We start from the raw sequence: 26,332 nt of genomic DNA, 5'->3' as shown, positions 1-26,332 counted from the left end.
ACCTCAAATAACTGCAAATTTGCATCAAATTCACACAAGCAGAGGAATCCTACAAAATCACCGCACCAATATTCTGGAATCCCTTAGACAAGGGTACGGAAGGCTTTGGGAAACATTTCTAACTCTGGCTCCACAATATATTTCAAAGCGTGTCAGAACACAAGAAGAGGATTAAGTTCCTTATACTGCCGCCTCCTCCTCTCTCTTATAGGGATGACACTGCTAACAGGATAAAGTGAGTGACAGGGTTATATGATCATTACATAAAGGTAGTACACATGCAAAACCTTCAGAACATGGAAAAAAAAAAAATTATCAAAGAGGTTGCACCATCTGTCTGTGGAGAAAAAAACAACAGCTGGTGCAAGGAGCCGCAAGATGCCAGCCTTCCAAGTGACAAGATGGGAAATGACAGGAAACAGCTTTTCACTCTTCCAACAGCAAAAGAAACGTACAGCCCATGTTCTCATGTTTGAAAACCTCCAGATGCTGCCCTCTTCTCACATTTCCATATCTTTGTTCATGCAACATCTGAAAGCTTTTCTATTTTTACAGAGGAAGGGGAAAAAAGCACAAAGCCATCAAATGTATATATTTTTTTTCCTTGCAAGAGGATGTTGAATGAATTTTAATCACGATCGTAAGAAAAAAGAAAAAGAAAAATCAGCAGTATTTGATGTAAGAAACCTTTGAAACTTTCTCCTTCTCAGAAGAAATTACAATGTGTTTGGCTTTTGTAAAGGTTGTGTATGATAAATATTAGCTTATCCTGGCACTGATTAGGCCTTTGGATCGATTCAAGGCAATGCTAAGGTTCACCACAAATGTTTTGTAAAGGTAGCAGGCTTCCCTTGAACACGATAACACATCCCTTGTACCAGGGTTTCCACACATCTCTGGCTTTAGGGGTTTCCTAAGCACTAGACGTGACCCCTGGGCTGAAGACACCCATCCAAACCCGTTCCACAAAATCTGGCAAGCACAGCTCCACAAGAGATGTCCCGGCTGTACAGAAGGCTTGATAGCGAGTGAATGGCAGTGGGAGCTGTCTGTCAACTATGAACCCACATGACCCTACAAACTGGATGTTATTACGAACTGATACATCCTTTACAATAGAAAACAGACTAAAAAGCCAATGCCCCATGAAGAAACGGTCTTGCTATGGGATGTAACCCGAAGGCAGAAGCACGCAGCATGGGGTCCTGTGCACACCAAAGCAGGACGGAGCAGGGAGTGTACGTTTCAAGCACAAGGCTCAGGAAAAGCTCAGCTTGAAGATAACACTGATCTGTGGATCAGGGGATGGATCTGGACAGCCTAAGACTAATGATTTCTACCTCCCCCAGACAGATTAGTCCTTAGTTCATCCAAGTGTTTTGCAGCTGGGAGATAAACCAGGATTATTTACTCCAGACAGAAGTGAGCAAAGGGAAAGGTGTCTTCCCATAGCAAAGCAATGTTCGCATGCCAGATCTCAGCAGGAATCACATCTTTATCTTACAACCACCCTGGAAGGTCACTCAGTGGCTAACACTAGGATTCAACTTTCGCCCTTCACCGTGAACAAAATTCTGCCTTCTTGATTTTGTTCTTCTATCCTGATAGAAATAAGAGATCTCTGCTGAGATTTTTGGTTATTGCATGCCAAAAAGGTTACATTAGAGTCTAGACTAAGACAATGCACAGATAATTCAGATAGCACCTCCGATTGCTGGTGGGAAATCAAGGTGGAGCAAGTTCAAGAACATCGCTCAAGGTCAGGCAGGATGGGTGTGGAAGAGGCAGAGAACCACCCCGATTTTCCTTATCTGAGCCTCAAGCTTTTTCCAGCTCATCCTTCATACAGCAGTGGCTGGTCTTTTGAGACAGAAGTGAGGTTTCTCAAAGCCATCCTTACTGCATTGGCACCAGCCTACGCAGAGCAAGTGGAATCATAAAAAAACACTTTAAGCATCATCAAGCAAGCCAGCTTAGAGAGAATTTACTAGGTGCTGTTTATTTCTACCTTTGATTCTCCACATGGTCTCTACAGATCAGAGTACTTAGAAAACATAATTATTTTAATTAGGAGTAATTCAATTAGAATATCTCATTGCCAATAACAACTTCACTAATAAGAAATGAACACACTTGACTTTTTTTTTTTTAATCTTACCTTTGGGGACTCTCTGAATACTTTCCCAGATGTGGAAATATTTCTTTGATGTTGCATGCCTAATTCTTCTCTCCTCTAGGGTCTGACACAGTGTGTTACTTAAGTCCACTGAAGTCTTTCCTTTGCTTCCAGAGGGCACTGGACTGGGCTTTTCTATGTTGTTGTATCCCAGGAGGAACAAAGTTAACTCCAGTGCAGGAGAACAGTAAAATGAGTACTCTGTCTATGAAAATGATGATGCCAAGTAGATCTGGTAGGGTAACTAAACCAGTCAAAGCATAAACAACACATTGACCACAGTGGAGATACCTTGCTGATGAGTCTTTGCTAATACCTTCAGCACAGGAATGTACTTTGGGCCTCTTCAATAAGTCAATAATAAGTGAGTGGCAAAAGTAATAACAGTATTTTCCTCTAACAGCACAAGCTAGGTAAGTTTTGAAATGCATTCTGTAGTACACAGTCTTTGGGTATAAAATTTGCTAAAAAGGATACAGGTCACTGGAAGTGGCTGGAGTGCCACTGGAGTCACGGGGCAACATTCAGTGATTTCTAGCTTTAATCAAAGCTGGTTTTCACTAAGGGACTCCTGTAACCCATCTGCACCCTCTCACAGGGGAAGTCTGGCCATTTTGGCAATCTGGGAAACACCATTCCAGTACACATGTGACCTCCCAGTGACACAGACTGATCTAGGGGCTCACCCGGTTTGTGCTCGCTGTTCCCATGGCTGGGGTAGCATGGGGGAAAGGCACGGCTGGGACGTCCTACCTAATGTTCATCCTGGGGTGGTAGGCAACCGCCTGGGGCAACTGCAGCCTGGTGTAAACTGCAGTGAATGGGAATCATCAGCTAAGACAGAAGCAATTTAATATATATTTGTATGCCCTTAGCATCAACAGAAACCACATGGATGTAGATTTTACTTTTTCTATCTATTTGCTCTCTGATCTGACCAATAGGACCGTGATAAACTTGCCTTGGCGAGCAGAGATCAGTTGAAACGTGGACTATAAGCTACTTCACCCAGTTCATTCTCTCATCCTCTTAACTAGCAGCTGAAGCATATTTTAATGCCGATCTGTCTCACCCTTAATTGTGATACTATCCTAGCACAGTACAGCTTGTTTTAGTTCGTATCTAATAATAAAGTGTCCCATTATCCAAGGGTGGTACTTGAAAGCATATCTGCAAGAACAGATCTCATGATTTTAATTAAAAGCTTCCACATATTATTTTCTAAGCTAACAAATATGGCCATAGTTGTAATTATGGAATCACCAAATATAGACTCAAGATCTTGTTAATAATTATATCCTTTTTAAAATCTCATAATCTTAAAAAAATGTTGTAATTAAGTCACCAAGCAACTATATTTGTCTCCATGAAATAAAGCCAAATCTACAGATAATTGCAAATAACTCATTTCCCAGTGGATTTTTTTTTTGTGTGCCAATTAGGCTCACAAATCTCAAGCTGTCACCTTCATCCTCAGTCATGCAGCCAGCTGATAGCGCAGCTATAAACAAAACAGCCTGAGTGCCTCTCATTCCCTGACTAAGAAAGAAAATGAAGTTACCAGCACACATTTGTAGATGTCAGCCTCCAGAGAACAGAAAAGGGAAGAAAAAAATAATCCTTGGGTGTATGACAATTAAAATGCTGCTTCTAGCTTTTGAGAAGAGCGTTCTGGAAAAGCTCCCAAGAGACTTCTGTGATTGCGATGCTTTGGTTAACAGCTGCCTCACGGCTCAGATCCACACGCACGACCTACAGCCACGTCCCCAGCCGTTGGTGGGTTTTCCCTCTTAAATGCTGCGAGTCCTGGGAGCCCTCGTTAATGAATCTCAGTCAGCCATGCACACCTATCCTGTCTGTCGCACACTCATCTAATTACACCTGGAGGGCTCACAAGCTTGAAATGGTGACTTGACAAAACCAGGGGGTTGGCAGGAGCAACAGCTGAAAATGCTGTTGCCTTCACCTGTGACAACTAGTCATTTTGGAAGGGCCCAGGTGCAAAACTGCTGTTAAAACACCCATCCTCAGGCCATCTGCACAAGCACCTCCTGCAGTCCCTCACTGTTTTCTCTTCTAGTGTCCACCAGAATATGGTTGCTGTGAGCTGCTTAAAACTGCTTAGGGAATATTTAGGAGCAGTCAGAAATGATCGTCTCAGGGGAGTGACTTCTTCAGAACATGGAAACAAGACTAAGCAATTGCCCCAATCAAATCAAGAAACTAGCTTTATAACCCAAAAAATCCAGAAGTGTTTTGCAGCATGTACTTAGATGCAAGGGAGTCACTTTGCCACCTCTGCTGCAGAACCTCCCGCACTCAGCACACACACAACCTGCCACAACAGCTCTTTGATGGCAAAAAGTAACTATACAGAAGCTCAAATTCAGAGTATATGGGAGATATATGCTCACAGAAAAAGGGAACAACTCCGTAAGTCCATATTTCAAAAAATATCATAACATAAAATTCACAGAACTTGAAACAAAGTTGAACCATCAGGATGTGAAATGGTGGCCCAGATTGAACATATTTAACTTCAACCTCTGCTCCTTGGCCAAGTGTTTCCTCCTGGACAGGCAACCTTGAACCAAGCAAAGCGAAAATACGGCTGATGGTAGCAAAGGCACAAGGGTTCCTTTGACTTGCTTTGTGGTTCCCTGGAGTGAAGATTGGATGGTTCCTCCCAAAATTCCCATGCCTGACAAGTAACCAAAGTATTTCCCATCAATACTATCACTGTTCCCATCCTCGAGTTACCCAGGATTCCCCTCTTATGTCTTTTCCTATTCAAAAAAATCCCTGACTTCACTTCTGCAGGTGAAGGGTACGCTGGGTAACCTCGACCTATGCCATCTACTTTCTGTTTCTCTTCATCTGAAACATCCAACTTTTCCATCCTTGTAACTATTCAACTCATCCTCTGCACACCAAGCTGGATGAGGACATTGCCGTAACTGTGGCACTACATATACTGCCATAACCGTGGCATGTATTCGGTTTGGAAGGAGGAGAGGTTGAATCTTGGGGGTAACCGCACTTACAGTTCAAGACTTTTGCTGTTTGAAACTGGAAAACACCCCTGTGACTGGTCCCAACACGCATACCAGAGTGTGATACAAGGAAGGAGGTGAGCATGGCTAAAAATCTAATGCATTTATATCACAAGGCACTATTTTTAAGGAACAATTTAAAAATTGCATAGAAAGAAAAAATAAACGCTGTGGGAATTAAAATGCCTAAGATGGTGCATCTATAACCATAATCAATCAATTTTTCAGAAATGGTGATTGATCCCAGCAGCCATAAACCATGGGAGTACCATGTCTGTCTCATTTCTGAAACCCAGGCCACTAAGTACATTTGTAAAGATCCACGTAGCTAACTTGAAACAACCGTCTGAAAAGCCTGCCCTCCCATTTTCCAGCATAATTTTAGAAAATAAAACCCAAAAAGTGTTTGTAACAAAGCACACTGATAGTCAGGTAGATAATTTCTTTTTTTTCCTTCCTGAATTTAACAAAAGCCTGGATCTACCACGCGAATTAAAGAGTGTGCAGTAAAGCATTAAGTCTGTATTCAACAAGTTTAATTACTGTGTAAATGAAAGAAATTATTATTCATTCATGACATTTATTTCAGTTCCAGTGCTAGTTGCTTTTATAAAACTGGGGTGCGGGGGGGAGGAGGAGGCTGGGTGTATAATTACTACTATATTTCTTTGCCAAACATTAGTGAACTTAAACAAAAAGTGCTTGTTTTCTCTAAAGAGGAAAAAGCATGTGAGCTATCAATGATGAATCTTAAGGACGCCTACAGCCTTGACTCGGTGCCAGGCTCCGATAGGTACACCAATATTTGGGAGGCCGATAACAGAGAGCTTATTGAAGCCCCAAGACCAGCTCAGGACTCTCATGGGTCAAAAGGCACCCAAACTATGGGAACAATCCAAGCCGGCAGCCCCTGGGGAGTAACGGGAGCCACCGCGCGACATGAAAGATAAGCTGGCAGCTGATGCTATCGGGGACTATCCAACAATGCATCTTTTCTAATGGATTTTCACTGGGCTTAAAATTCAAACAAAGGAAAGTGAAAATAAAAACCCTCAAGCTGATTCAGATCAGGCATTTTTGAAAGTCTGAAGGAGAAGGCGACGCTGCAGAAGGAGGGTACATACACTACTCAAGTATGACACACTCCGCAGTCGTTCCACATTGCACATCATGCTGATCCCAGGAGAATAGTTATTACCTGCTCTGATCCACCCAAAACGTTTGAGTTTTCCAGAGAGCACTGTAAACAAATTCCAGTGACTAATCAAAACATATCTTGCAAAAATATGCTCTTTCTGGAACAAGTCATTCCTGTACTTTCCGAGCCCTCTAACTAACAGCATTTAATTACGGCACTACAGGAGAGATTACACTCAGGCAGAAGTGGCCTTGGTTTACTTTAAGGAAGGAAAAAAAAAAAGAAAGAAAAATCAACAGTGGGCCACACAAGATGTATGTAAGAAATCACAGTTGATGCATTTAGATAAGTGGAAGGAGCAGGAATGATCCTGAAGGTCAGCATAAGCAAGGGAATAACTGCAGGGGTGTTTCACATCCACATTTAGACATAGCGCTTACCCCGTCGAGCTAGCCAGAAAATATATCCTTTTTAAGAGATGCTCTGCAGAATTGCCGTGGGTGACTACCATAGCTAAGGCATTCAAAAGATCCTCTGAAAGCATATGAAGTGCGTGCGCTCAACTACAGGAATAAACACGACTTTAATTTTTTTCATTTCAGACTAATACAAAGCCCGTTCCAATCTCATTCTCGATTCATAATGAGTCGCTCTTAAATTTGTTCCCAATTCCTTGCTGAACCAAATCAAGCCAAGTGGAACAAGCCATAATCCAAGCAGAATTCAGTGAACTGCACCCATTAAGAAGGCTATTAAAGCTTGTTCTCAGGGTTTAAACCAGGAGGAGATTTAAGGTGGAGAAGAGATTATCCCACATCTGCCAAGATCTCTCTCAGCTGGCACCAGAACTGCCACTGTCAGATGGACCAGATGCCAGAATTCGTGGATTTGAGACACTGACCTATTATCTCACATTCCACATGCCTTTTACGTTGGAGTTAATTTTTGCCCACTGACTGCATCTGTATCACTTCAAATTCTTGATTATGTCGAAATTTAAGGCTCAGAAATCTCAAGACTTTGCAGTTTTGGGCCATGCGTGCTGCCACTTCCATCGGTCTCAGAGAGCCCACACTGCGGCTGATGAACCTGCTACGGCTTGATCCTTCCTCCTGATTAGACCAGAGGGTTTTCAGACAGAAAGCACTATCTCGTGCCTAAAACCTGATTACTGCTATACCCTAACAGCCACAATGATAACCGGGAAGGTAATTACACCCAGAAATAGGTTACACAGCACAGCCATGCCAAAGCCAAGCACTTTGGTTCACGTTTACATACAATATCTGCATTCAGTTTTTCACTGTTGCTTAAAATAATTGCTAGATTTGTGACATTAGTAACAGGAGACCAGCAGCCCCATCCTCTTTGGACTTTTCAACACCACTGAGAGATGAGGCACAAACACAGGCGGCATTCCTTGCAACACCCATCTGCGTGCTTCACCCGTGGTTAATAACCTTTTGTTGGAGGGCAGCTGGTCTCTGTGCTCGGTGGAAATGTCAGCTGTTAAAACAGGCAAGGGAGGGATGGGTTTGGTGTTCTGGAAGAAGTGAGGAGACACTACGCAAATCCAAGTCCACTGACCCAACAGCTGAGGTATGATTGCAACAAGCAGAAGCAGATGGGGGAAAGAGAACGAGCCTATGTTATAGATGCCATTGAAGGGTCATGTCAAAGAAACTCATTTCTGTTCACCCTCCTCCTGGGTACTTGTACGTGAGCTAGAGGACTCAAACCAACTCCTTAGGCATATTCAACATGAATAAGGACAACACCTCTTTGACACACTGCACACATGTACATCATATGACTTCGCCCATGCCCCTGAAGTCCTTACCTCAGCTCCTGCACTCAGCCAGTCCTCAGTTTTCAACTTCCCAAAGAAAGAAACAACCACAGAAATGGGGCGATGGATCCATTTATGCCAATCTGCCACGTGAGGCAGTAACATCAACGGCCTTTAATTCCACTCCAGGAAAAAACAGGCAGGAAAAATTTGTTGTGCTGATAGTAACAGCGTGATTATTTTTTCTTTATTATTTCTTGCCTAGTCACCTCGCATTTCTGTGCTTACTAACGCAGGATCTTCTCTGACCACAGAGACTTTGCCAAAGAGGGCAACAATATTCACCTGCAGAAGGGGGCTAGTGCTTAGCGAACACTCGATGAGGAAGAGCAAACTTCACCACTGGCAACGGCCAACCGGTCTGGAAAGTGCACTCAGGCTGTCATTAGGCATTCCCACAGCCAGCTGAGATGTATGAACAATTCATATAAGGCAACACCAAAAATAAAGCTAATTACTTTAGGCTCATGATAAGAGAGATCTTTTTCTACAGGCAACTTTGCAAGGTCACCTTTCTTGCTTTACCCTCTCTCTTTTTTCTTTTTCTTTTTTTTTAAATAAACAAATGACACTGAACTGATTTCAAAGCTTATCTGATTCCTCCTAAGGGCAGGAAGGGGTTAAGACCTCAGGAAATACATACAGATGAATGGAAAGCCAGACTGGTAGGGCAATACTTTAAAAAAGGGAAGGGGAAAAAAAAAAAAAAGTATTTTCTTACAGTCAAAACATAACCACAACCCCAGTGTTTACGGTCACTTCCTCTCCTCATCCCGCTGGGAGCAACCCTGTCAATCAGCTGCGCGTGCTGGTAGTCTCAGCTCGCTCCAAGTACAGAAAGTGGCACAGCAGAAGAGTAACATTCACCCGCTGGGAAAGGGGGACAGAGGACACAGCTTTCAATTGATTCCAAAGGTCCTTTGGGAAAGATGAGGCCTCTGGTTTATTAGCACTGACATTCAGCTCTCAGAGTATCAGGCTGACACCTATTTAATTTAATGCCATTTTCCAGTATGGAAATCTGTTCCTCAGACTCTCGCCATGGAAGCCCAGCCAGCATCAGCCCCACTTGCAGAGCTCTCACCCCGCTTGGGATTAAACACACTGCTGGGGCAGAACCTCGCCAGCAAACGGCAGTGGTCAGGCTCAGCTGCAGGAGTGTTTTCATCTCCGCCAAGAGGACCTTGCACTCCAGGCTATTTGTTCCTGTGTTTGCTAAAATGGTCTAGTGGAGGGGAAAAAAAACCCATCATTGTGTTTGAGAGGAGAGTCTGCCTTGTACAGACACGTGAACTGTGTTAGCCCAGATGAGGCAGTGCCGAGGTGAAACTCTGACCCCTCTGACATGAAAGTCAAATCCCACCCAGCTAAACCCGGGTCAGAACCTCACCCTCGCGTTCAGTTCACCACATTTCTTTGGGCAAGTCCCTTGGGCTCCTAGACTGGTGTTCTTACACGTAAGGAGGTATTTAGTTCATTTTAGAGATAGATTAATTGCATGACATGGTCTCAGAACTGACTACTAGACAAGGTCACAAAAGCAGCATCTCTTTCAGTAATCTCCTTCCACTGACAGTGGCAGGACCCACCTCCCTATTTATAATCTTCTGTCCATGCTGAGAGAAAAATGGCATTTCATACTCCCAATTTCTCTAACGTGCCACAGTGACACCTGAGCACTGAACAAGCCCAATTTCTGAGACCAAACACAAAACTTCAATCCGTACCTCCAGCCAAGGGGACAGATGATTTTGATTCCTCTTCAGTTTCCCCTTTTTACATGGAAGGGAGAAAAAAAAAAAAAAAAAAAGGTTGGGAAGCTGGTGAGTACAACAGCAGGAGCAGGGAACCAGCAGCAAGGGGTGGGCTGATGGCACCGCTCTGCCGCAAAGCGCTGCCCTTCCTACAAGATTTCACACGATCTACAGGCACGCAACCCTAACAGCACATCCAAAGCACTGATAACCACCATCAGGGTCATACCCAAAGCGTAAAGCAGTTCTCTCCACCCACCACCCAGAGACCTTATCACCGAGAACCACAGCACTGTACCCAATTACTGCCAATCCCTGACAAGAAGAGGGGATGCTGCCTCTGAGTGGAAGGCATACTAACACCTCCAACGTACCATATGGATGCTTCTCTCTTCAAATTTGCTAGCTTGACCCCTTTCCATCTCAGCATCCCACTTCCCATTTCCATACTGCTGCAGAACGCAGTTTATTTCAGAAGGGGCACCCACGGACACAGAAGCAGAGACCTTTTCTGAACACAGCAGGTGATGAACCTCATTGACATCAAAGTGAGGAAATCCAAACCAGGTCATAACAAATGGAGGCAGAATGGAAACCAGCACAAAATTACCTCTGAGAAGCAGTTGATTTTCTCTGTCCAGGCAGTGTCGTTAATGTATTCTAACACAGTTTCAGCTTTAACTCTCCTGGATTGACAACAGAATTGAATTACACTTCCAAATCTCTCTCTTTCAACTTGTCATAAGATTTTTTAATCCAACAAGAAGCACTTCCTTGGCAGAGCTGCAATTGTTGTATTTTTCCAGCTTTTCTGATTTAGGGATTTTAATCTTTTTAGCCATGAATTGACTTCTCTGTACCAGCACTCACAGAAAAAAAAAATCAGCTATTGCTCGCCACGCAAGCTGCCAAGTTCCTGGGACCAGATGGAACGGATCCTAGGTTTTGAAAGGAGATCATTGACAATCAGAGAGAATACACTAAACACAAACAAATACACTAAACACAAGCGAAGTTTCAAAAAGGCTGGACAAAGATTGATCCCAACACTGAAAAATTACAGAAGACTAAACAAGGAAATAGAAACAATCTATTCATCTCTAACATCTGTATCATGTAGAACCCTGGAAGCTACAAATACTGCTTGAATAAAGCTACAGAGTAACACAACCCACAGGCACCTCCCCGATGCTCCCCAAGCGCAGGGACGCACTGCCCTCTTCCGACATGGAGGTCGGCCCTACCCACGTGTGCGAGCTCAAGCCGGTTATAATTCATTTGCAAAAAGTGCAGAGCAAAATGGAAAAACCAGCTATAGGGGAGAGCAAAAGGAGGCATTTTAAAACATTGCTGAGACCTACAGATCAGATATTTGCCTCGAAGCCTAACTTTAACAAGGTATGTTAGAGCTGCCTTCAAAGCCATGCAACGATGCCAACTGAAAAGGGTGGAAAAAAAGAGCAGCTACGGAGCTTTTAGAATATTTCTATCATTATCACTGAGTGATAGGTAGCAGTTGTACATAGGCAGATCTTAATTCACCTCCTTTAAATTCCTCTGTCTTCTTTCACAGTTTATATTTGGATGTTCAAGAAAGGAACGGTTTGGTTACAGAACCTGAGTTTATGATACAGTCAGTGAAATTCTACCCCATCTTTTAAGCAGATTAGGATCTACACACAGACCTTTGAACCTGCTGTGTTACCGTGTTAGCTTTCACAGCTGTTTCCCAAAGGAATAAAATTACTCCATTTAATTAGACTCAAACTCTCCTCATCCGCCCCAGAAGTTTCTTGTCACCTCACTCAATTATGAACATAATTTAGGCTTAAAGGTTTGTACTGATTTTTCACTGGGGTGCTGAAGAGCTCTGTAATGCAATAATTCACCCTTCTTGAAACTTTTCTGGGGACCATGCAACAGAAATGCTGCTTGCCTCCTCTTGGCACTGTATCTTGCCTAATAGCTTCAAAGAAATGCGCTGTAATTCTCCCCAAAAAAACCACATAGATGATCATCCTGATAACGTGTGTGCATTCACACCCATTTTATGGGCGGAGAAAATGAAGCACATAGAAGAGGGGAAATGAGATCTTCTTCCCAGTCCCAGAGCACTTTCAGCAGAAAATTAGGAATCCAGCTATTAATACTAAGCTGTAATCACTACATCATATGCCTTTGTTTTAAGGTACCAATCACAGTCAAATCCATAGCTGCTATGCTTAACGGGTGCTGAAGAACACCAGTTCTATATAATACTCATCGTATAAGACAGGCTGTTTGAGAATGAGCTGCCCCAGCACCATAAACACAGAGAACTTCGTTGGGCCAGATCAAAGGCTCAGCTTGCGCTGCATCCTCTTTCCAATGGTGGCCATAAATGGATGTCCAAAGGAAGAGAACAAAAATAGGCTAAGTATATATAATACTCCTGTCTGTCTCTATTTATATACGTACATCTTTCCCCCTCGCTTCCACCTCCAGTCTTTTCCAGCTCACCGATTCCCGATGCAGTTTCTGCCTGCTCAGTGGCAATCAGCTGATTTCTTTTCCATTAATTTGTTCGCTCTCCCAGAAGCGATGTAAACTTAACATGCATGATTTCCTTCAACAACCAGTTGCACTGGTCAACACCTTCACAGAGAACCATCTCCTTCAACCTGGCTCTTACCAACTTCCTTTGACATCCCCAAGTTCTTGTGTTGGAAGTCAATGAACAACCTCCATTCTCCCTAAGTCCCACTTGATTTCACAGACCTCTGTCACGTCTCCTTTACCTATCTACCCAGCTGAAGGGTTCTAGTTCATTTAGTTCTTCCTCTCACAGAGGCTGTGCGACACCTCTGAACAGCCTTGCGGCTCTTCTCTGAGCATTTACAGCGTCTGCAAGTCTTTGGAGAGGGGAGGACAAGAGCTGCACAATGGGCCCCCGACACAAGAAAATCAGGGATCTCTATCCATCACAGCAATGTTCCCTGTCCCACACTTAGCACCTTTCCTAACATTTCAGTTTGTTAGTCTTTTTTACTGCTGCTGAGCACTGTGCTGATGTTTTTGATGGAAATAGCAGTCACGACTGCACAGAAATGGAGCTAAAACCTCTCTGATTTCACTCTTGCACGGAACTCAGCTCAGAGTCTATCGTTTCATATAGGGCGTTAGAATTGTTTTAGGGGAGAGTCAACACAGTCCTTAAAAGCAGTGTAAGGTGTAATGCTTTGGCACAGCCTTGCCACTGTGGTGATCTCAGACACATGTCCTTCCACTCTGAATCCCCTCTCCACCCCACACTCTACTCGTGCAACTACCCCCACCCCCGCAATAAAACATTCTTTTAACATGCCCAGTGCTGTTTCATACAACCAGTACCTTCAAACTTGCTAAAAGCACACATAAATATTTGATAGAGCAGGCAATGCTGCTCTCACACCCAATTGCAAACAAGGTTGTTCTTTCTCCCCAACAAATCCAATAACTTGATTATCTGATCTGGTCTGTTCTTATTCTTCTGCTTTACAATTTTCAAATATTTGCAGCTGTAAGTCTTTCAAAGCTTTAATTTGCTTAAAATCATCACAAGCACCTTGTTAATCTTTTATCAGTTTTATTACAAACTGTAAACAAAACCCAGTTCCTAAATAATTGAAGGGCAGAACTAGCCCTCAGGCAAATGAAGTCCGGGGGGAAAAAAAAAAATAAAAAAAATCAGAGTAAGCCCGTAGATTACTTTTTTCTTCCCATCTACAGAATTGGCAAATCTAGCTTCAAAATAGAAAATAATTCTACATGAACAGATTGCGTGTGACATTCCCCCAGCCAGCCTCTCTCATCTACTGTGTCCTGAATATTAATCTATCAAGCACCTACATGTTACTGGTTACAGCATCAAACACACCACAGGCTTGCAAGTCAAAAGCTGTGTCCCAAACAGCCGCTCAAAAGGATTCCTCTGCATTTGTGTGTGCCCAGCCATGCTTCAGTCTGTTTCTTTACCAGCTCCAAAACAGACCCTCGCAGACAGCAGAAGCTCTTACCACAGCTCATGGCCCAAGAGAAGGTACCTGGTGCACACTCCGCTGGCACCGGCTCACAGGAGGTTAGACCTCACCGGGCACAGCATGTTCCCAACACTCAGAGAGCTCTGCCCCACGTCACTCCAACCTGAAGCATGCTCCTGCACCTGCCAGCTCTTGGCATAGTGGTGAAAGCACACCCTGCTTGGCCAAAGTCTCCAGAAACCATGAAGAATAGCACTTCAGATGTCTTCAGTACTAAGGGTGTTGCTACAATTATTAGCAGTTTCATTGCAACATTGAGCAGAGGCCAGCAAGGTCCAGCCCAGACGTGTGCGAGCAGATGCCAAATGGGAGGTGGAGTCCTGTAACAGAGGTGTCTTGGGAAACAGAAATTCAGAACAGGGATGCTGAAACTGAGGCAAAAAACTGCTGGTAGGGTCACTGACAGCATGCCTCCGACTGGCAGCATCTCCAAGTCTGCTGCTCAATATCTACAGGCGCATTTGGCCTCTAATTTGGAAAAAGAAAAACCAGTTTGTCCCCAACTTCCCACAGGATGGCTGGCCGGTGGCGAAACGTGCAGGTGAGGGAAGGACCTTGGCTTCAAACAAAGGTCCCCAGGCAGGAGTCCTTGTGTAGAGGACACACAAACAGCGATGACATCACTGAGTCTGGTCACCCATAAAAAGGATACTGCTAAAGCCATGGTCCACATGGTTCTTACAAAACTTACCTCTAATTATTCAGATTGAAAAGAGTTACTTATTGTAATTATTAGTACTATTACAACCTAGTCTATCATCTACCAACTCTTCAGTCCAGCTGTGCTGAAGAACAGTGCTCACTGATACCAATCACTGTACAACCATCTTAGAAATTTTGATACAAGGTTTCCAGCTTGCTAACGTATTTAAAATTGTATTTCCTTCTTGTTACAAAAGAGACCACTTCTAATGAAGCTCTCCAAAGCATTGCAATCTGAAGAAAATCCAAGGAACCATGAAAGCAAAACTGTGCAAATTCTAATTACCTTTTGAAGGCTACACTGCCATGCACACAAAAATGGATTTATATGCATTACACACCTAAAAATGCGTAATGGATGCGTTGCTAGCCTATTACATGCAGTTCATTGTGCAAAGATTTTTGGTTGTGTGGTTTGTGCAGTAGGCTGTAAAAGTTACTTAACAGAAGAAATTAACATTTGATTAAAAATTTACATCAGAAGACTGTAACAGGGCTTTTTTTCCCTTGCTATTTTACCTGCCACTGACTACTCCCATTAGTACCCAACTCTTCTTAGTCTCACAAATACATACAAAAAAACAGGACTAAAGATGGAAATGTTTCAGGTCTTTATCCCAAACCATATTAAAGACAAAGCTGTCCAGAAACTAGCTCCAGATGGAAAAAAAAACCCACAGAATCCCATATAGGTGGGAGGATCCTAAAGTGACATCGAGATGCTTAAACAGTTCTGCTCCAGTGACTCCCTTTGTGAGACATATCAAGTGGAAAGTGGGTGGCACTTGGACTTCCTAACGACTCGGCCATGCCAGGCTGCTGCGAGTCCCGTGGGGCTCCTGGCATTGCCCAGGCAGGAGCAGCCCTTGAGTTGTCCTGATACACAGGATGCGCATTCATGCCCCGGATTCAAGGAAGAAAGAGTCTTTTAAATCTCTACCACATTCCTGGGCAGAACCAAATGAACCTATAGGCCCTTCTAATCCTTCTCTTCAAGATGTTATGGGTTAGTGATAACCACTTACAGCAAAAAACAAACTGCAAACGTTCAGTTTGCAGAACTGAAAGTTATGAAAAAGATTTAACATCTTACTTAAAATGACCTTACCTAAAATCAAACAAGAGCTCTCCCAAAATCTGGTCCAACTACCAAGAATTACCAGAATTGGAGAAAGATCTATTTAAATAGAAATAAGTAAACATTACTTAGCCCAACAATCCTCAGCATTCTCCTCTACATGCTTAGAAATCTGAGCTACCTTCATGACCAGGACCAGGTGGAGAGTATAACGTACACAGATATTAAGGAGCTTGCAGCCTGCACCCATTTGCCAATTCCGTGACCCATCCATCACTTTGAATTTAATAGCGCAGAATAAAGAGAGGGAGCCAGAGCAGAGCAGGGACCTGCACATCGCTCACATTGCAGGAGGATATTCCTCGCAGGAGATCTGGCTGAACTTCACTCAGTTCTGCACACCCAGGAGCAGAAGAAAAGCGAGGGGCAGTTTCTGACGTGAGCACACGTGCGGCTCATGGGGGTGAACAGCGGTGCCGTGAGGAGCCGACCTCCCACATCCCTGGGGCTGGCAACTGCACAGCAATGGCATTTCTTCCTCTGGGGTTCAGCCCTGCCTACTTTTCACTGGGCACACAAGGCCACAGAGATGTAAGCCTGTGCTTACTGCTGATGCATCAGCCAAACCCAGCCTTCGAGGCCAAAATAAGGGAAAAACGTTGCTCAGATCCACTGATGGGCATGGGTCTCACCCAAAAAGTCACCGACTGAAGCAGTTACCCCTGACTCAAGCAGTTATCTCTGACTCGATCAAGCCAGGGGTACGGATTTCTGGGGGAGTTCACCATTCCAGGGAAAATTAATGTTTCACCAAGCTCATGTCACCAGATCAATTAATCATCTTGGCTATTGAGCTCTTTGAGAACCTGTGTTAGGCAAACATCGTGCACGCTTCGATATCTGGTCTAAAAACCCCACAGACTTCTGAAAATGTGTTCCCTGCCGCAGCAAGGGGAAGAAACAGTCCTGAGTGGAAGGGAGAAGAGGTTGTGCCACACAGGAGATAAATAACCAAATCTGTGTTGAACTACTGTTATCAAAGACAAGACAAATAACAAGCAAAGTCAGAGAAGAAAGAAAAAACCCTAAATTCTCTAAAAATACAGCCAACGCATGAATCTCCAGCTGCAGAGCAGCCCTTTCAAGATGCAGCTCTCAGCGCTTGTCAAGAAAGATGCTTCCTGCCTCGATCCCCCCGGAAGAGCAACAGAATCTAATGAAAGCCCCATTTGCCGTGCTGTGTGCTGCGCAACACCAAGTGCCTGAATTACTGGGTGCAGACCTCATCGTGCTCTTAAAAAGTAATTTGGAATCAGGGCTTTGATTTAGATAGGCTTTATCCTTTACTTTCAAACTACAACTGGTAATAATGTAGTCTGTGAGTTCAACATTTGAAACAGGGGTTCCATTTACCTCTTTGTACTTACTCGAGGAAAATGACTGTAATTGAAATCTTTCTGCTGGAAATAAAGCCCTTCAAACATTCAAAGTGGCTGCTTGTCCTAAGGCTTTTTATTTTAGCTGCCAATACTGTAAACTGCCTTTCAGAGTAGTTGGAGTCCTACGTTAGAGGAAGAAATGAATGTACCCTGTATCTAGGTACTGGGTGTTTTAATCTAATTTTCCAGCTAGGAATACAGCACTTCTCTCCCTCAGCCACTGCTGGGAACAGGAAAATGAAGCTTCACTTGAGTTCAGCAATATCTCTCAATGACTCTCAAACAAAGGACAGGGCTTTTCAAGGACAAAGCAAAACCTTTCAAGTCCTCCAACATCATCCATAAGCTCCTTCAGATACCAGCAGCAACACATGAAGCCAGACTGCCCACTCACGCTGCCTCTCTCCACACATCTCCCACACTTTCTAGTATTTCACAGATTTCCAAGAGCTTGCCTTTTTTTCTCTCCCTCAGATCTAACTGATTTCCTAGTGTCAGCACTATTATTCATATGAAGCCGTTGAATTTTAATTACAGTGTAAATGCACTCAGACTGAATATGGGTATTATGCAAAAATGGCTCATGTCCAAATGACCTTAAATTAAATCTTTGAAAGGGTAAACATAAAAACTTTGGGTTTTTTCCAGTAGGCTCCCTTGAAGTTTATATAATAGAATGTTTGCAATTAACTTGATAATAGACTCAAGATGAAGCTGTGCGGATTTCTACTTTAGTTACTTTTATTATCTGATTATTTTAATCACAATTAAAAATACACTGCTGTGAAATGGTTTTATGGCACTTGTCTAACACAACATAAAATAACTGTTTGGATGACTTGAGCAAACCAACATGCCAAAGTACAGCAGTTTATCCAACATCTCTCTCTTCTGTTTCCAGTTCCAACGTATCTTTAGGATAAAAGGTGAACATCCAAAGACAGTTGAAGACCATTTCGCAGGCTTTCTGTTGCAGCTGCAAATGCATGGCCACTGAATTTTTCTCCTGACAGCATAAAACAGCCACTGCACAAGCAGGCAGACAACACGAGTTGACTGGTTAAGGTATTTCAAGGTGCCAGGTGGATGTAATGAGTTTGGAAGCTTCCAGAAGGCCTGTGAGGTTGAATTTCCTTGAAGCTCAGGCAAGTTGCATCACCAAACCTCAGCTCAGGTCTATCTGCAGAGGCTGCAGATAACCCAGATGGGATGAGCAACGTTCAAACACAATCAATGAAACAGTTTATGGCAGTAAAGTGTAGTGATGCCAAGAGAATAAAACAGGTTGACAATCTATATGTGAAGGAATATTTTACAATATATAAGTTGCCTGCAGAGTTAGCTCTGATGTGTATATAAATACATATGCTTTATCACAGAGGGGTCTTCAGACTGCAAAATCTTCCAAAGCAAACCAAAGGAAAAAAAAAAATATTTGTGATGGCCAGAGGCAAGGATGTCAACTTCAGTGAAGCCAGCCAGCTAATAAAAATGTCAATGAACTTCTTTACAAGAGAATTAAGAGGGAGCGGTGCAATGTCAGTATTGTGGCACACACAGGAAAAGCAGTTCTAGTTCTGACTTAACCGAGATACTGCACTGATGTGAGGGCAGAGACCCAACCTTGCCCTAACCTAAAATGACCTCCCTTAAAGAGAGATTATATAACGCTTCCAAATGAGGAGAGTAAACTTTAATTAATTTAGCTTTCACAGCCTGCTGCCAGAAGAGACATCACTGTCCTTTCTACCCACCCTCAACCAGGTACTTTCAGGTACATTCTTCATGGCTGTACACTTGGGGTGAACTAGGACACACACTGATCTGCCTGAAAACGAAGCCAGACCAAAAAAAGGAATAAAACCTGTTCAGTTCCAGCTGGATCAGCTCCCGGACGCATGTCACCACGTGGCTGCACAAGAACTACTGCTGACAACGTGTAGCCGGGGGTGGGAACACTCGTTCCTGCAGCAGCCCACACTTATGGCAACTGAAAATGAGGAACTGCATCTCCAAGTGAGATTTTAAATCCATTTAGACAAACTGCTGTAAAAAGAGAATTTCAAAGGTACTTCAGCTTAGCTAACATAAACCCCATGTCTTAAATCTTGACAACACGGAAGAGTTCTAAAAGAATTCGACCTAATTGTTTTAACGAACGTGGTTACACTAGTGCAGAGGCACTTGTTTCATGGAGCGTCTACCCACGGTGTCCAGACAGAGAACTGCGCCAGTTTAACAAATTCAGCATCAACTCACGCCTAAGTCACACTAGCACAACTTGTACACACAGATATTCTTGAAGCTAATGCAGAATAAGCCAAGCACCAACAACAATAAGAATGTTGACACAAAACCAGTGTTTAGCAAGGGGGTACAGCCCTGCCTCGTAGCCAAGACCTAAATTTCTCAAGTGTCTTCCATTAGGAAACCCTCATTTCCAGGCAAAGGACTAATGGTCTCTCTTCACACATGAAATTCAATAAAAGACCAGGCATGCACTTTGGTTTTTGTCTTCCTGCGTGTGTGCATTATGGGTTTGGGTTTGGTTTTTTTTTTCCCCCTCAACAGATGAAGAGACTTGGCAACTTCCCTGGTGAATCAGAAGAAAATCTTGTAAGGCACAAGTAACTCTAAGAAGAATACAGATTAAATGGCTTTCCTGGATTTCATCCATGTTCAAATTTCCCAGGTTGTAGATCTCAAAAATATCTGTCCCTGACAAAACTGGTATGACAGGTTATGTAACACACACACAAAAATCACCCAGTGACAGAAAAGCAGGAACATTATCTGCTCTGTTCAGGGACTCGAGGGCTTTCTGGTTGAACTGCAAGGAGTATTAAAAAAAAAGGGGGGGGCAGGGGTGAGAAATTTAATCACAAAATGTAAAGGTGAAAAAAAAAATTCCCTGGTATTCTAAATAGCTGACCTCACCCACTGACAGATAACTATTGATTTCATTACATTTTTCTTTCCAGGAAGAGTTTCATATGCTAAATATACAGAATCGATTTGTTTTGATATAGATGTTTATAGGTCTGATATGACTGTAAAGAACATAGAATTATTGCAGAGAAACATCAAGGAGATAAAATATAACTGCCTAATGAAGTGAATTTTGCAGTCAAATTGCCTTCGTAAGACTGTCCAAAACAAATGAAAATGCAATAGTTAAATCTGTGACTTTGTTAGATATGCTATTTACAGCCTGGGATAAATGATAGGACAATCTTGTTAAATGAAATATATATGCTTCTTGTTAAATGAAATATACATGCTTTCACTGTGTGCAGTATGACTTGAGGCACAAAGACAAGAAATAAATCAACGTGGGACTATTTGCCAGCATAGAAAATTTCAGGCTAATGGCACATGCATGGGTTTTCCCCCCCGTTTTAAGAATAACAAGTTGCTAACTGCTCGAGGATGGTTAGGGAACAGTGAGACTTCTTAGTGTTTTCACAAAAAAAAAAAGTTGTCTTGCTCTCTTCCCCATTTTGCTGGATTAAAGAAAATAGCAATGCTACATCCAAACACTCTGACTGGGTCTCAGCGCTACTGGCAACAAGATTTAACCTGGGGCAGGAAATCCTCCAGGGAGATATGCCGTGAAAATGCATCGCTATCAAGCAGGTCCCCACTCAAATCTTGGTCCATCGTCTACTCATCCCCATCCCTCTGTTTCCCCAGGCACCTGAGCACCAAGGGACAGGCAAGATAAAAGTGGAAGAGGAGTGTAAAAGGGAAATCCAACAGAAAGCACCCTGTTCTGTGCAACAGGAAATGCAGCAAGTTCCACAGTAAAACCTCCGGCAAACAGCCTTAGAATACATCTCTCTACTTTTTGATGAATAAAACTTCTTTTTTCCAGTAATAATTGCAGACAATTAAATATTTACTTTGTTACTAAAGGAGAAGAAAAGAACTGACTTCTGTGCAGAAGCAGGTCACATCTCATAACCAGCTCTACAGAACAAGAAATACTCCTGCCTTTCAAGCTCCACACAGAGAGAGAAAAACAAATACATCTCTACCACTGTTCGGTTTTTTTTTCACCGACACAGCACCATAGGAATTAGATCTGAGCTTTTCTTTTCTCTTCCACTTGCACCACGCTGAAGTTGCGGCTGTCACATTTCAAGCCCATACCCCGCGCTGCACCGGCTTTCGACACAGTGTTATCTATCAAGCCACGGAAAAACAAATTCACCAGCGAAACTTCTCAGCGGCGTTCGCTCCACTGGTGGCCAGAGCTGCCTGTCAAGAGAAGGGGCTGCAGGCGGCCACACAGCAATCCCTTGGGAAAGGCTGCAGGAGAAAACGTACCCACTTACCTTCTCCGCATACTTGAACTTGACGTAGAACCAACTTGACTTGATCATTGTCTCACCTCCTGCCCTCGTTAAAAACCAAAAAAGCAACCCAAACCTGTCCTGCTGATGAAAAGCACTCTTCCTGTCAGAGCCAGCAGTTTTCCAAGGGGAGCACAGTGTTTAGGGGAAGCAAAGGGTGGGAGAAAATAAAAAAAAGAGACAGAAATAAACCCCAGTGCTTTCCTTCCGCAGTTCCAGTTTGTCCCCTCCTGCCCTCCCAACGCGGAGCGCGATCTCGCTCGCTGCTACAGAGCTCAGCGAATGCCTCAGCTCTGCGCTCGCTGGCAGCTTGGCTGCCTGACAAGAGAATTCCTCAAATGGACTTCAGCTGCATTCATCACAAATGGCACATGTCAGTAAAGCCAGGAGGCTGGCTCCAGTCCTGGCAGCCTCCCAGGACCACGACCTCCCCCAGTGGGATGAATAATGAATTCCAGCACTTCCCTCCAGACACAGATTAACACCTGGCTAAACATTATTCTGACAATGAGCTTGCCCATTCAGAGAACCCTACACCACCGTGTTAACCCCTCGCTCTCCCACCAAGCAGGGTGGCAATGCTTTGGAGGCTGTCCCACAACGCCCTCCCCCATCGAAAGAAAGATTACAGAACTATATATAGTTTAGAAACAATAAAGCCTCTTAAGCATAAAGCAAATGTCTCCTTTCCCATTCTGCAGCTGCAGCAACGCTCCCATGTAACCAGAGCACGTAATCAGGAGTTGGGCTCTCTTCTGCTCCCCGCTTTCTCAGCCCTCCCTCTACATACCCACTTGTTAAGCTTTGATGCTGTCAGGCTAATGTTTTAAAATAATATCTGTAAAGATTTTTTTTTTTTTTAAAAAAAAACAAACAACTATCAATATGAAGCTAATGCATAAAAAATCCTGAGAACACTCCTATCAGACTATTTGTTCTTTTCTCCACTCAGAAGCACTGCCCAATTCCCTGTCTCTGGTTTAATGAGACACATTGATTTGGTTGCAGCTCGCTGCAAATCTCCCAGCTCCAAGCATGCCATAGAGCAGTGAATATCAAGTTGCAAAGTACAGGATGAATATAATCAGCCTACTGTATTTCCGCTGTATACAGAAAGTGCTGTACTGGAGCAGAGCTCTCTGGCCCAGCATCCTGTGTCCAAACACTTTAAGACACGCAAGGAAACAATGTAAGAAATCTCAAGTCCAAAGATGTGCCCCCAGTTACACATCTAATAGCACAGATGGACCTGAATTTGTCATGCAGGTAGCTGAACCTCTCTGTTTCCATAAGATGCTGAACAAGGTTCAGAATTTCACAATATGCAGCAGGAGAAAGTTGCCTCATTTTGTTGTTTTTAACCAGCTAAGTTATTTAAGCAGGAGTCTCACAGCATCCCATCCTGCAAAAAAACAGAATAATTTGCTCCTCTTCATCTTCAGATCAGTTATGACTTTACAGCCTTTTCTTGTCTCTTTTATATCACACCTTTTAGGGACTGGAGACTCCCACACTATTAAACCTCTCCTTGTAGGGAAGCTGGGCATGTCTCTGCAGATTCTTTTCCTCATTGTCTGTACCTTTTCTAGGTCCAGGTGTCCTTTTCATAGGCTGAGTGAGGTGGAATAAATACACGTAGCACTGACTTACCACCTCCTACTATATGCACACACAGAGATATCTACTGGATTAGACAAATCCTGAAAGCTAGTTTGTCAGTATTACTCACCTAGGAAGTACTATCAATACTGGTGATGGTGTCAGTGCATCATAAGAAAGCTGTAACTGAGAGTCTGGTTAGTCATTCACTTGCCAACAGACGTTTTTAGAACTTTTCATAAACTAAGACTTACACAAGGGATCCAAATACCAGTAATAACCAATAGCGGTCACCTCATTTAATTGGAGGTATGGCTCTAACCTCCCCATGCGGCTTTGCACATGGGAAGATGCCCTGGTCTGTCCCCAGCTGCGGCAGCTGGAGATGGGGCTGCTGAGCCCCGCTCTGCCGTCAAACCCCTGCCCTCCCCTGCTCAGCCAGGGCATTGGGACAGCAAGTCCCAAATGGAAAGTGTGGCTTTCCATTGATGCCACAGAAAAGTATTCCCGTTCTCCCTTTAATTCTGTGCTTCGGTGGGATAATTAACGCACGCTAAAAGGGTGGTAAAATGCCTCAGCCTTTTTTAGGTCTATGGCAACATCAGAAATCACATCTTGCAAAGGCAATAGTGGATGGGAAAGTCTCCTACAGGGAACACGCATCCAAAGCAAATTAAAACTGATTTTTGTTGGCACCTTCTATTTTCTGAACCTAAAAAGCTGTTTTTTGAAGTAGTAAATGAATAAATAGGACAGATCTGGCTGCATGTTTGAATGAGATCAGGTCAGCTCAAGAGCCTCGCTTCCTAACTAGGTGCCACTGCCCTGCCAAGGGCTTTGCTGTTACTCCGGTCCCCGCAGCGGGACGCGCTGCCTGCTAGCACTGCTCAGGATTTACTGCAGACACCCAGCATGAACCTCATAGAGGGTGTTGAGAGCATGGCTCATCCTCAGGCTGCCCGTGTCCACACGGACACCACGCTCTCTTGTACCCAGTTAGAGGAAGTTTGCTCGCTGCATTGACCCCGGAGTCCCCGAGGGGACCTTGGGGCAATATCACAGGGCGCAGCCACTGAAGCAGCGAGCTCTGACATTGTGTACCAAGCACAAACAGCTGTGGCTCAAAGCAATTACCAGGCCCTGGATGTTTTCCACTGGTTCATTAGCATCTGGCAGGACCTAAAGTTCCAGGGTCACAAAACACAGAGCTGTTATTTTATCTCGGGAAAATGCACAACACCATCCCCTCGAGAGCTGTCCTTCTGTAATCAAAGGGCAAGTGCAGCGCAGGGAATGGAGATGCAGAATTTCCAGCCGTCGCGTCCCCCAGCCAGGCAGGGAAGAGCCGATCACGCCACAGGATTGCTCACTTTTCGTTGCACTGTTGAAACCCCCAACAGTAGCATCCACAAACAGCCCCTAACCAGCACCAGCAGAACCTGGTGATTTCTTATAATGCCAATAGCTGCTCAGGTTTGCGCGTGTACACGAGGTACACAACAGCTTCATTTTCAACACTGCATTCATCTTTGCAGTTAAGCAAAATACACCATTTATTTCAAAACCTAAAGGGTCAGCGCTTTGTCTGAAATGTATTTGAGTTTCATATTTTTATAGAGTTATTGTCTATACGGTGTATCACACAACAGCTCTGCTTCTGTTTCGCCAATTCATCTTCACTTGTTAGGGACATGCTGCCAGACAAACAATACATCGGACAGGAATTCATCCCTAAACATGCTGTAGCATCAACCTCCAAAACTCTGTTATCCCATACCTTCTCTTTCAAACATCCATTGATAACATGAAATAATGTACTATTCAGATTCTAAGTTGTACAGCCAAAATCCAGACCTGACTTTCTATACTCCCCTAAAGAGAACCATATTTTGATAGAATATTTGCAGTTCTCCCAGAATAAACACCTTTTGATTTATTCAGCAGGTTCTGTCATACCCTAATACACCATTTCAAATGTGAGACAGTGTACAAAGGAATTGAAATAACCTCCTTTTAACAGACCACTGGTTCTAAGCCTTTTACACCATAATGTGTATTTAGATGTCGATCCATGTTCATTTCAATTATCCCCCACGACAAAGCTAATCACACACTAACGCAAGCAAACCAAAGAGTGCGCAGTACCACTGTGGTTTTTAAGGCACCTAAAAGTAGGGTATACACCTCCTCTTCGTTTCAAGTCAGACCAACGTTTCCTCGGTGCCATGTGGGAGGGGGAGAAGGAGCAAACCAGGCATTACTTCACCTTGTACGTGCCGCAGTACAAACACCCTGAAGAACCCACTTGCAAGGGCACACGGTGGAGCCAAGCTATGATGATCCTGGAGTAAGCCGAAGAGCACTGACCCTTATCCCACGCAAAATGAACCTCTGCGTGTGTATCTATGTGTGCAAGAGGCTATAGCAAGATGATGTATTTGCGGCAGGGACTACATCCAAGATTAATTACATCCGTTCCTATCTCCTTGGCACTATGAGAGCAGAAAATCATCTCACTCCCTATTACCATAATAGCTTTCACACTTCCCAACCAACAGAGTGAAGTGTGGGGATGTTGAAAAAACGGGACGTAAACAACAAGCACAAAGTTTAGATAAATAGGAAGATCCCATCTCCAGTAAATGTTTACGGCGATTTTTACAATTAGCCTGTGAAAAAAAAAAGGCAAATTGGAATAAAAAGTATTTTGAAATATTTTTCACAGTTCAGAATGGTTCCTAACATACCAGCCAAAGCAGTGATCCGTGGAAAATTCCTGAAGCTCAGAGCAAAGCCTGGATCTGCAAGACGACTAAAAGAGAAAGTTTCTCCCCAAGTTCAGAGAACTGCAGAGTAATATGGATGACCTTAAATGAAGTGCAAGTGCTGAAGCTCCATCTACCTGCCTTCCAACATGGCCAGCACTTCCCAAGCTTTAAACTTGCAAATACCAGATTCACTTCAAAGTGCCCATATTCCATAACAGTGTTTCTGTTTTAGAAGTAACCCAGAATTACATCAGCTCTGTTTTCAAACTCCTTTACACCCTAAAAGGTTGCCCAGGACACGGAGAGCAAGGAAAGGGGTCAGAATGACCAAATCCAACAAATCCATGGCTACACCTCAGAACT

General features: G+C 43.5%; 1 protein-coding gene across 5 annotated transcripts in view; it reads right to left on the bottom strand.

Annotated features, from left to right (window-relative positions):
• Positions 1–26,332, bottom strand: part of AUTS2 (activator of transcription and developmental regulator AUTS2) — a 757,133-nt gene that overhangs the window by 483,033 nt on the left and 247,768 nt on the right. Inside the window, exon 1 of one of the 5 annotated variants that reach the window (XM_068415812.1) lies at positions 21,585–21,829. The exons of the other annotated variants lie outside the window; for them this stretch is intronic. Within the exon in view, the coding sequence (XP_068271913.1) occupies positions 21,585–21,632 (48 nt within the window). The 5' untranslated portion in view covers positions 21,633–21,829. Of the gene's footprint in view, positions 1–21,584; positions 21,830–26,332 lie in introns of those variants that run through there. 5 annotated transcript variants of the gene reach the window in all.

The sequence above is a fragment of the Nyctibius grandis genome, chromosome 18 (assembly GCF_013368605.1).
Source record: "Nyctibius grandis isolate bNycGra1 chromosome 18, bNycGra1.pri, whole genome shotgun sequence".
Classification (NCBI taxonomy): domain Eukaryota; kingdom Metazoa; phylum Chordata; class Aves; order Nyctibiiformes; family Nyctibiidae; genus Nyctibius; species Nyctibius grandis.
Note: the sequence above shows the minus strand (reverse complement) of the source record. Positions and strands in the feature narration are given on the sequence as shown.